Here is a 12,251-nt window from a genome sequence, read left to right as displayed (position 1 = left end):
CGTGCACTTAATCCACTGCGCTACTGCCCGATTCCCCGTTCTTGTTTTTTAAATATCACTGTCCAGTAAAAGAAGCCAGAGCTAATTGACTACAGAATTAAGTGAAATAAAATGTTAAATATTTCTGAAGAATCTGATAGTTTGTTCCATCAAGAAAAGTACTTAAAAAAAAAAAAGGACTGGGGCATTAGAAGTAGAGCTACCATTTGATCTAGCATTTCCTCTTCTAGATATTTATCCAAAGACCATAAAACACACACCTGAGGAGATCTATGTATACTTATGTTCACAGCAACACTATTTGTAAAAGCCCAAATTTGGAAATAGCCCAAATGTCCAACATCAAATGAGTGGTTAAGTTGTGGGGTGTGTGTGTGTATGTATATGTATATATATATATATATACACACACACACCATACACAGTAGAATGCTACTTAACTGTAAATAATAATGAAGTCTTCTCTTTTGCTACATTTGGGGTGGAACTTGAAGGAATCAAGTGAGATAAGCCAGGAGGAGGAGTACCAGATGACTTCACTCATAAGAGACACTTAAAGTGGAAATACAAGGTGAAACTTAGAGTGGTTGTGGTGTATTGCATTGCTAAGGCCTCTGAGTGTGGGGGTGGGGGGTAGGAGTACAATGGAGGATCCATGGCTAGAAAGTGGAGGAAGATTCCAGTTGGTGAGTGTGGTGGGCAGACACCTATCATAAGCACACTCTGCTAGGGAGACAGCACAGAGGTTTGTATTAAAAAAACTTTTAGAGTACTTTTTATTTTATTTATAAAAAGGAAACACTGACAAAACCATAGGATAAGAGGGGTACAACTCCACACAATTCACACCATCAGAACTCCATATCTCATCCCCTCCCTCGATAGTTTTCCTGTTCTTTAACCCTCTGGGAGTATGAACCCAAGGTCATTATGGGATGCAGAAGGTAGAAGATCTGGCTTCTGTAACTGCTTCCCTGCTGAACATGGGCATTGACAGGTTGATCCATACTCCCAGCCTGCCTCTCTTTTTCCCTAGTGGGGCAGGGTTCTGGAGAACTGGAGCTCCAGGACACATTGGTGGGGTTGTCTGTCCAGGGAAGTCTGGTTGGCATCATGCTAGCATCTGGAACCTGGTGGCTAAAAAGAGAGTTAACATATATGCCTGAGGCTCCTAGGCCCCTGCTTCTATCCTTGGTACCACCATAAGCCAGAGCTGAGCAATTCTCTGGTTATAAAGAAAAAAAATCTATACTTATGTGACAACAGTTGTCTTGGAAATCATTAATTCTGCCAAGAAAATGACCACACACACATACACAAAATGAGGACACCTCACATGAGTATAGGTACCAACCCAAAATAGCTCCCAATGGTCAAGACTGGAACAATTTTTGGGATGTAATCCAGCAAAATAAGATTGGATTATACCCTAGAGACTAGAACTGTCCACCCACAGACACATTTAATAATTCAATGAAAGAGAAAAGATGGCTTTTCCTTACAGAAGAATTTCAATTAATTATTGTAGAAGAATGAGGAAAGTTAAAAAATCACCATTGGATAGCAGTCTTAATTGCTGCAGATAAGACCATTAGATACTAAAATTAGTTTGATAAAAAGAATATTTTCAGTCTGTAAGTATTTTCTTTTAAGAAGTTAATTGGACAGAGAGGAGCAGCTTTGCCGTGCAAGATTTCTGCAGACATTCTCTTAACCAAAGGATGAATGTCACCACTAGTAATAAGATATATACATTATATATACCTTCTGAGAAGGCACAACACTTCTATGACATTCTTGCCAAAGCAGTATAACTTTAGAGAAATCCTGAGGAAGCACCAAACAAATTGTGCAGCATTATGCAACATTACTTATCAGCACTCATCCAGATTGTCAGAGGAAATGTCACAGAATGGAGGGGATATGGCATCCACAGGCAATTCTGAATCCTGAACTGGATCTTGGGCCAGGAAGCCACTGGTGGAAAAACCTATGCAAATCAAATGAAACTTAACAGTTTCATTCAGTAATGTTGTATTTGGGGCTGTGGAGATAATCCAGTGGTCATGCACATGAATCACATGTGAGAAGTTTCAAGTTCCATCCCCAGCACCACATATGTGAGAACTGAGTGGTACTCTGGTCAAACAAAATACTGTACTTCTGTAGGATGTACTACTCTAGGAATCTTGGCTATATAAGATACATGGGAATTCTCTGTACTATTGCAATTTTCTGTAGGTTTAAAATGTCAATATGAAGAAATCAAAAGAGCCATGGTCCAGGAGGTGGCACAGTGACAAAGCTTTAGGCTCTCAAGCATGAGGTCCCGAGTTTGATCCCCGGCAGCACATGTCCCAGAGTGATGTTTGGTTCTTTCTCCTCCCATCTTTCTCATAAATAAAAAAAAAAGACATCAAAAGAGCCTAAGATATATATATATATATATATATATGATAAGGGATTACAGAAGATACAGGGATTCAGATTGGGGCTAATAACAAAATTACAATGTGAGCATAAACTGATATGACCAAAAATGCCCATATCCTCATGTGGGAAGGCAATATATAGGGGAGGGAAACTAGCCAAGCCTTTCTCTTTCTCTCTGAACATAATCTCTAACAATTGAAAAGCCCAGAATTTGCTGTCTTCAGCATATATATATATAACTGTCAAGTTAGTAGTTAATACTATAGGTTTTGCTGGGCAGACATTGTGAAGGATGGGACATGGTGAGCAAGGAGACAGTCGAGCTTTGGTAATAATCTTAATAGTACTTCTGGACTCTTCCAGTTCTGCATCTAGAATTCATAAAGATAGCATAGTGGTTATGCAAAAATACATGACTGAGGCTCTGAAGTCCCAGGTTCAATCTCCAGCACTACCATAAGCCCGAGCAAGTGCTCTGGTAAGAAGTAAACATGAAAACTGAAAGTGAAATGTGAGTTTGAATACATGACACATAATTGGGAAAATGTTGAGATGGGTCAATAGCTGGAGGGTGTGTGGAGTGAAGAGGTACAGATGTATCTGCATGCTACTGACAAAAATGCTTTAGTTAGTGTTTAGTGTTGATTCAGCTTTAGAAGGGAAATGGTACAGTTAAGGAGAGGGGAAAGACATGGGTAAGAGTGAAGAAATGAGAAGCAGAGGACCTGGGAGGTGGCTTGGTGGTTGGACTTTCAAGCATGAGGTTTCATGAAGGTTCAACCCCCAGGACCAGAGTGATGTTTTGGTTCTCTCTCCCCACCCCCTGTCAATCATAAATAAATATATATTTAAATTAAAAAAAACTCAGTAGCAGACAGGAGACGAAACCCTGGACTGGTAGGAAAGAAGGCATAAAACATGAGACAGGGACACAAGACAGGCACATTTCCATGTGGTTTTGTTTGTATCATATGTGAAACAAGAAGCAAGGTCAGGGGCAGGGGAGATAGCATGTTTGGAGCTTCCAGGTTCAGTTGCCCATACCACTCAGAGCCAGAGCTGAGCAGTACTCTGGCCAGTCTCTCTTATTGAAATAAAACAAATGTATTCAAAAACCAAAAAAGGCAGCCAGGCTAGTATCTGGGCTTGGGGAGTTTGAACAAAAGAGGTGAAATGGTTATTGTAAAAGAGTAAAAAAAAAATTCTTAGTGAAAGATAGTATTGCATTATTTGCTTGCTTCTATAATATATACATTAATATTTTACCGAGAACTTTCACACAGCTACTCATTGAGAGTTCAGTCTGTATGTTTCATTATTCTGGATCCATAGTACATTATGTGAAACCTTCTTTCTCAAGGTTATGGCACATTTTGAATAGAACTGGAATTAACTGCTACCTAGAATATAGCAGATGTTAACGTCATTGTTGTGAAACTTTCTGGGCCTCCTTGTAATCATCTTCTCATTTTCTTCTAGGATAAAATTAGTTTTTTCAGTTCTCTTCCTCTCGTGGAATAATTTTATATAGTAGGAAATATATGTGTATGTACCTAATCTATTGGCGATATGAACTTATAGTAACATCATTTGTTTATTATCTTGGTTTTTATTTCATATCTTCCATTTTTATTTGTAGACTTATGCCTGCTCTTATGTCTAACTTGGGCATTTATATTTTCTTAGATTAAATAATCAACTAGCTGTTTTCATGGATTCTGTATATGTCTGTTATTTCCACAAAACAGCCCAGCTCTTTACATATTTATTTTTCCATTTTCTAATATAACTACTACTATGTTTATCTTTACTGATTCAGTATGCTCTACTTAAATTTTATTTTGTAACTCCTTCTTTTTGAATAATTTATTTTATTTTATTTTTCTTTGCTAATGAAAGGAGGACACACTAGATGCTACAGAGTTTGGGTGAGGGGCAAAACAAACAAAAACCTGGCAAGTACTTAGGGCTCAGCTGCTTGCTTGAGGGACTGGGATGAAAGTGTCTGACAGAACCTTGTAGTTAGGACATAGGCAAAGTAAACAATATTCCAGAGAACCTGGAACTGGCATTTTCACACTGCTGACCCTGCTCTTGAAGTCCTTCTGTACCAGCATTCAGAAAACCAGAGACTAACATATAGATTCAAGGAGGAAAAGACTTCTCTTTCAAGAGGTGCTTGTATATTAAACTTTTCAAATGTAAGAAAATTTACTCAGTGAATCTGAAAAAATAGCTTTGAAGCAACTTTTTGAAAGAAAAGCTAATAAGGACATACATTTAAAAAAGAACAGCCTTCTTTTCTCTTGATCAAGAACATGGAATCAAAAACCTAAGAAGGAATCCTGGAAATACATTTTGAAAAATCTTAAAAACATTCAAAAGCTTAGTGAGAAATTCAGTAATGAATGCACTGAAGAAAGAATCTACAAACATGACACACTGTGGGATTTGCTTTGAGCACAATGTGATAAAAATACAGCAATTGGGAGTCGGGCTGTAGCACAGCGGGCTAAGCGCAGGTGGCGCAAAGCACAAGGACCTGCATAAGGATCCCGGTTTGAACCCCGGCTCCCCACCTGCAGGGGAGTCGCTTCACAGGCGGTGAAGCAGGTCTGCAGGTGTCTATCTTTCTCTCCTCCTCTCTGTCTTCCCCTCCTCTCTCCATTTCTCTCTGTCCTATCCAACAACGACAACAACAATAATAACTACAACAATAAAACAACAAGGGCAACAAAAGGGAATAAATAAATAAAATAAATATTAAAAAAATACAGCAATTAAGGATTAGTGGCCTGGGAGGTGAAGCAGTATATAAAGTTTCAATCCCCAAGCATGAAATCCTGAATTTGATTTCTGACAATATATGTGCCTGAATGAAGTTCTATTTCTCTATCTTTATCATAAGTAAATGAATCTTTAAAAAGAGAGCTAAAATGTTTTAAATGTTTTTTATTTTCTCAATTTTTATTTAATTATTTATTATTGGATAAAGACAGAAATTGAGAAGGGAGAGGGGAGACAGGGACAGAGACAGAGACACTCCTGAACCCCTGCTTCATCACCCGTGAAGCTTTCTCCCTGCAGTTGGGGACCAGGGGCTTGGACCCCAGTCCTTGAACATTGTAATGTGCATGCTTGACCATGTACACCACTGCCTGTCCCCAAATGTATTGTGTTGATGGCTGAGAATTTCCAACATGAAGAGACACTTGTGATTCTGAGTATAAACACAAAGATATAAATAAGTATAGATCCAGACACAACCACATTCTATTGAGTCAGCAGGACACTAGGATAAAGAGAAAATGATAAAAGAGCAAAAGGACAGATTACCTATAAAGGACTGATGAGCCACAATAGCACTCCCACCTACAGCAATCGCAGCCTAAAGACCAAAGGAAATCTTTAAAGTGCTTAAGACTCAGTACTGTAAATATATCCTCTATCCTAATAACTACTATTCAACAATGAGGACAAAAATGAAGGTCTTTTTAGACCTACAAAGACAGATAGTTTGGTAGTAATGAAGCTTTGCTAGCAGGACAACTGTAGTTCTTAAAAAGTGTTTAAGAGCTAAGAAACCAATATTCTATACATACATATAGAATCCTAAGAACTAAATTATATAACAGTCAAATGCTTTTATATTCAGAAAATGGAGATGAAGGACAATAATTATGGATGCAGTACTAGAAAAAGTAGAACTTGAACTTAACTAAAATAACAAAATCATTACTTTTGTAAAAGGAACAGAAGCTGTTTTCCTCTAGGTGGAGAGAAGGTGAAGAGAGGTTATTTGTTGTACAATGTTAAGATCTGAATGGGGTTTTATTTAGTTTTGTTTCCTTCTAATGGGATAAACAGCTGGTCTCCTTGTGGAAGGCATACATTTAAGCAGTCATTCATTTTTCTTAGTACGTTGAGTAAATTTCACAGGGCTGTCCACTGTACCTCTGCACCTTTGCTGATGGCTGGAGGAACCTGCACTTTCATTGCTCTCCCCACTCTCCAAAGTCACTGTCATCCTGGGAGAGTTCCATGATGTGATGTTAACTTGGGAAGACACCTATAGGCTTGCTTAACCATCTGTGAAGCATACTCCCTACAGGTGGGAAGCTGAGGGCTCCAACCTGGATGCTTGATTAGGTCCTTTTGCTTAGTACTATGTGTGCTACCATCTGACCCCCCTGGGATTTTTTTTCCTCTTAGCATCATGGAAGTAGTAGTTTGTTTAAGTATCCACACAGAGTAAGGGTAGATCTTGTTTCAGCCATGGCTAGGTGCTTACTTAGTAACTTTCCCTCTTTTAAAATATGTTTTATCTATTATTTATGTATTTATTATCACAAAGATTTTCAATAGGACTACATGCATGCATGATTCCACTGCTCCCAGAGGATTCTTTCCCTCTTTTTATCCTTTATTTTTAGATAGAATGTGTGAAACAGGTAGGGTACATTCCTTACCATCTACTTAGCCTAGGTTCTAGCCCAAGAACATGGGAGGTACTGTAGTGGTGTTATTTTTGTTTCTATATGAATGAAAAAGCCCCTGTGTTGGGGGACAGTTGGTGGTGGGCCTGGTAGAGTGCACAGTATTCTCAAGGACTCAGGTTCAAGCCTAGAGTCCCCACCTGCAAGGAGGAATCTTCATGAGCAGTGCTGCAGGTGTCTTTCTGTCCCTTCTGTCTCTCACCCTTTATCAGAGATGAAGGAAAAATAGTTACAGGGACCATTGAAGTGCAGTTACTGAGACTCCATGATAACCCTGGTGGGGGGAAAAAGTATTAAAACTAGACATATAAAAGGTCTCAGCCATATATATACATATATCCTCTTAAATGGTCTTCTCACTCATTTACCTTCCTATTAATATTAGATTGTGTCTCCTTCACTTGCTGTCAACCACTATAAACACAGCTTTCTAGACCTTTGTAGTTGGACAGAGCAAGGTGATATTAACAATGAAAAACTGGTTTTGAATAAGAATTAGGATCACTGGGCAATATACTTGTTGTTTTAAGTGTTTCCCAATAATGCCAACATTTAAACAAGGAGTTTCTAATTGCTCGCTTCAAATGGAATAAATGTGAGCTTTTTCTTGGGTTAAAATAGCACTGGACTTCCTTGGACAATGCCAACTGTTAACTTTCTGCATATCCTGCTCATTTGGGACCCCCCTTTTTTTTTAAAGATAGACATCACCCCATGTTTGTTCTCCTCTCCTCTGCAGGAAAGTGAAGAGGAACTCTACTCCTCCTGTCGCCAGCTTCGGAGGAGACAAGAAGAGCTGAACAATCAGCTTTTTCTGTATGACACACATACAAACTTGCGCAATGCCAACCGGGATGCCCTGGTTAAAGAGTTCAATGTTAATGAGAACCAGCTCCAACTATACCAGGAGAGATGCAATAGGAGGTGAGTCTGCCCCCCCACCCCCATCTGCAGATCTCTGGGTCTCTGGAACCTCTAAATATAGTGATATTGAGGCTTCAGGAAAGTTACCCATCTTTGGAAATCTTTTAAATGATACCCTGGGGCTTTCTTTACTCTGTAAGTTAGCAAAGAGTAGGACCTTAAGCTGCAACTTCCTTAAGTACAACTGGAAAGACACTCAAATATAAGAGTGAAAGTAAACCAATGGTTACTACCTGTTAAGGTGCCCTGGTCAAGTTCCCCCAAATAGCCTAGTCTGCTGGTGCTAAATCAGGGCAGAATAACTCCTACAAAAGAGACCTTTGATTGTGCTAAATATGCCACGGTGGGGACAGCCAGTGGTATCTAGAGTCTTGCACCATTGCAGAGTCCTACTTAACAAGGGCTCAAGGAAATAGCATTGTAGTTATGCAATAAGTCTTCCTGCCTGAGGCTCTAGTATCTCATAAAAATAAAAGTCATGTTTAGCTTCATACCCCAATTATTTTCCTTTCATCTTTAGCTTCCAGAATGCCCGTGATCCCAGCGCAGTGGCCAGTGAGACTGAAAAGAGGCCAGGAGCTTACCTCTCAGTCTGGTCCTATGCAGCCACCAAAGGACTGTCAGTGTGTGAACAGAAATGTGACAGAGATCAGTACATGCCCCAATGATGGTGAAATTTGTTTTGTTTCAGGTTGAAAGAGAAGAGAGTCAGCAACAGCAAGTTCTACTCATAGAAGCTGGTGCCTGTGTGAGAGGTGTGTGTGCGTGAGAGGTGTGTGTTTGTGTGTGTGTGTGTGTGTGTGTGTGCGCGCGCGCGCGCGCGCGTTAGAGAATGTGCTTGATTCAGGCCTTGGGGATATGCTCATTAGTGGTGACATCATCCTCTCCTCCAGCCTGCCATCAAGATAGAGTTTCTGAAGATCTGACTGCCATGAGTTCAAGTGATAGTCTGCTAATTTTTTTTCATCTTGGACAACTTAACTTATATTCTCTTTAGAGGATTTCTCCATAAAATGTGCTCCTAGTTTTGACACCTTATTTTGCAAACCTCATTGAATTAAAAAAAAAACAAACAGCAACTGTAATCTCAGCTGTTAGCCTTCTCTCTGTACAGTGTGGTGGGGCTCCTCTCTAGCCTCTAGATTCCTGGTTGTTGATCCACAGAACATGAGCCCAAAGTGAGAGATTCCACAGTGAAGACCTTCAGATTTCACCAGGCCCAAATGAGGATCCCTGCCCCTGATTGCCATTTCTGCCCGACTTCCCTGCACTCTAAGTCAGAGGGCTTAGCTCAGTGCACTCTATCCCTGGTTGGCTAAACAGACCTGCATGGAACAGAGGTAGAGCCTCTGTTCATTAAGACAACTTCCAGTTCATAGTAGGGACAAAGGGTAAAAAAAACTCTTGGGACCTCTTTGACTTAAAAAGCCCAGCCAAGGCCAGAGACACTCTGAAAGCTCAACCATCACTTACCCCTGTTTTGCCCCCTCATGAGGTGCCCCATCACTGGGAATCCCCACAGACATGGGATTGCCCCCCACACCCCTTTTTTCCCCCTGGGGTAATGAGCTAAGCCTCAAACCCTTGGAAACTGCAGGAAAAAAAAATGGTTCCTAGAGGGCAAACCCTCCCAGAACAAGGTAACACTCCCCTACATCTTGAAAAACAGTGTAATGTTCTGTACTGATTTCATGTGGCTTTGTAAAGGTGAGGATTGTGCTGAAAGAGTGTCAGTAAAGGCGAATCTTGCTCAGAGTAAATTCAGAACTAGAAAGTGCAGCTGTGAAGGAAAAATACTGTTTGGGGAACAGAATAGTAGTGAGCCTAGGGGCTTTTTTGTGTCTGGAACTGGGTCCTAGGAACTCATGAAGCCCTCCCCACACTCAGATTCTCTGGATTCAACAGGTTAAGTATATTGCAGAGTGCATTCAAAAGTCAGACTTTGTCAGGACCTTTGTTACACTTCAAAAGTGTATTGGGTGCCTTTCTACACCAACCACTTCATACCAGTGGGGGAGGGGTGGGCAGATCATGTTAAATACACATACATACTGTTTATTTAAAGGGAGAAAATGCTGCATGATGACTGGTATCATAGAACACATTCATGTGCTTCCAGAAGAAAGAAATACATTTTATCTTTCCTGATGCCAGAAAAGACTGAGAACAGCAGTTTGAACAAGGTGGGACTGTTTGTTTGTAACATTACTTAATGTTCCTCAAAATTGAAGAAACGATTTTATGTGGCAGTCAGCAATCTTGGAAAGAAACTCCTGACTTAGCAGATGTTCAGAACAGCTTTCACAGAAAGGAGGTGAGGAAGGGTGAGTATTGCAGGAGGGAATATGCAGATGGTAGCCACTATCCCAATCACCATCAAAGCATAAGTACTGCCCCATTATCTTCACATCCCTTCCTGCTCCAACTGCAGAGTTCAGCTCCGGTGTTCTCAGTACCTCTCTAGCTTGAGAGTGGATAGAAAACACACCTTCCCACTTAACTCCAGTTTAAAGCCAGAAAGCTAAAAGAGAAAATAAAAATATAAAGCCAGTAAGCTAAGGCATAGATATCCTCTGTTTATGATAGATTTTTTTTGTGTGTGTGGTATCAGAGAAATAATGGCATAGAAGATAGAAGCTAAGCACTGTTTCAGCTTTTGCATATAAAATTTGTGCCCAGCCACACTTACACAGAGAAGTATGTAAGGGGTGGGAGAAAAGTTTTATTATAAATGATGCTAGGAAATTCATTTCAGGGAACCTACTACTAGTCCTCAGTACACATACTTGAAAACAAGTCATCAGCGTTTTCTAGTGGTAGTATAACTGTATTTCTCAAAGAACACTGAGAAACTTGTCCTGTGTGTGTCCATACAGATGTGCACTCACATCAGACACTAAATGTAGCTTTTGTATATTTTATTAAATGTAAGTGTCTAATTTTTCTATTTTGTCCTACTATTTTGCCCTACAATTCATACTACGTTGCTTGTCTATCGATTATACTGACTGCAGAGGAATAAAACATACATAGAACCTTATGATTATATAATTTTACAGAAATGCAGGGAATTTTCAACTTGAGCATTTTACCCATATGGAGAGCATTTCTGGTGCTACATTCTGTTTATATATAGATTTTTTATAAATAGCTTTCCATAGCTTAACTTGGATATCTTTCATTATTTAGCACTTAAATTTTTATTTTTAGATTAATTTTTTCTACAAAGAATGTGGGGGAGATAGCATAATGGTTATGCAAATAGACTAATACTAGAGGCTCTAAGGTCCTAGGTTCAATTCTCCATACCACCATAAGCCAGAGCCAAGCAGTGCTCTGGTAAAATGATAAGTGCAGGCTATCGTTTTCACAAAGAAACAGTTTTATCACCTAATGAGCATCACTACATTTATGGTGCTAAAGCAGTGTTAAAATTTTTTTAAAGGGAGTCAGGCAGTAGCGCAGCGGGTTAAGCGCAGGTGGTGCAAAGAGCAAGGACTGGCTTAAGGATGCCAGTTCGAGCCCCCGGCTCCCCACCTGCAGGGGAGTCACTTCACAAGTGGTGAAGCGGGTCTGCAGGTGTCTGTCTCTCCCCCCTCTCTATCTTCCCCTCCTCTCTCCATTTCTCTCTGTCCTATCCAACAACAACAACAACAATAATAACTACAACAATAAAACAACAAGGGCAACAAAGGGAATAAATATTAAAAAATTTTTTTTGAAATATGATGCTAACAAGAACTCTTTCCCTAACACTAATTCCTCTCCAAGTGCTACAGTGACTTGAATCCACCATTAGAGAATATTTGCTTTGGCTCTTCCATTTTTTCTCTCAGTAGGGCAACACATTAGTTTGCTTCTTAGTGGTATTAGGATTTCTCAGGAAGAGACACTTAGAAGTGAAGGACACTGGTGACAGCACTGCTCTTCCCAGAATATACAGATGCCGAATAACCTAAGTATAAAATATCTCAGTGAGACTGTTTTTTGCTTTTTGTTTTAATGCTCTGAGCATTAAAAAAAAATTAAGACTGGGTGTGTGGGGGGTAGATAGCATAATGGTTATGCAAAGAGACTCTCAAGCCTGAGGCTCTGAAGTCCCAGGTTCAGTCTCCCATACCTCCATAAACCAGAATTGATCAGTGCTCTGGGGGGGGGGTGTTTAAATAAATAATTAAAATAAAATAAATAGGGCCGGGTGGTGGCACACCTAGTTAAGTGCACAGATTACAGTGCACAAGGTCCCAAGTTCAAGCTCCTAGTCCCCACTTGTAGGGGGAAAGTTTCATAAGTGAAGTAGGGTTGCAGGCGTCTCTCTGTCTCTTTCCCTATCTTCTCCTCCTTTCTCAATTTCTCTCTGTCTCTATCAAAAAAAATTTTTTTTAAATAAAATAAATT

At 39.8% G+C, this 12,251-nt stretch overlaps 1 protein-coding gene across 2 annotated transcripts in view; it reads left to right on the top strand.

Moving 5' to 3' along the window:
* Positions 1–8,927, top strand: part of PLCG2 (phospholipase C gamma 2) — a 175,783-nt gene extending 166,856 nt beyond the window's left edge. Inside the window, exons 32-33 of one of the 2 annotated variants that reach the window (XM_007516620.3) lie at positions 7,669–7,853; positions 8,545–8,927. In XM_007516620.3, the coding sequence (XP_007516682.1) occupies positions 7,669–7,853; positions 8,545–8,587 (228 nt within the window). In that variant the 3' untranslated portion in view covers positions 8,588–8,927. The other variant, XM_060185114.1, reaches the window with a different exon arrangement.
* Positions 8,928–12,251: the final 3,324 nt, after the last annotated feature.

This window comes from Erinaceus europaeus, chromosome 2, assembly GCF_950295315.1.
Source record: "Erinaceus europaeus chromosome 2, mEriEur2.1, whole genome shotgun sequence".
In the NCBI taxonomy this organism is placed as follows: Eukaryota; Metazoa; Chordata; class Mammalia; order Eulipotyphla; family Erinaceidae; genus Erinaceus; species Erinaceus europaeus.
The sequence above is the reverse complement of the archived record's forward strand: the minus strand, read 5'-3'. Positions and strand labels throughout refer to the sequence as shown.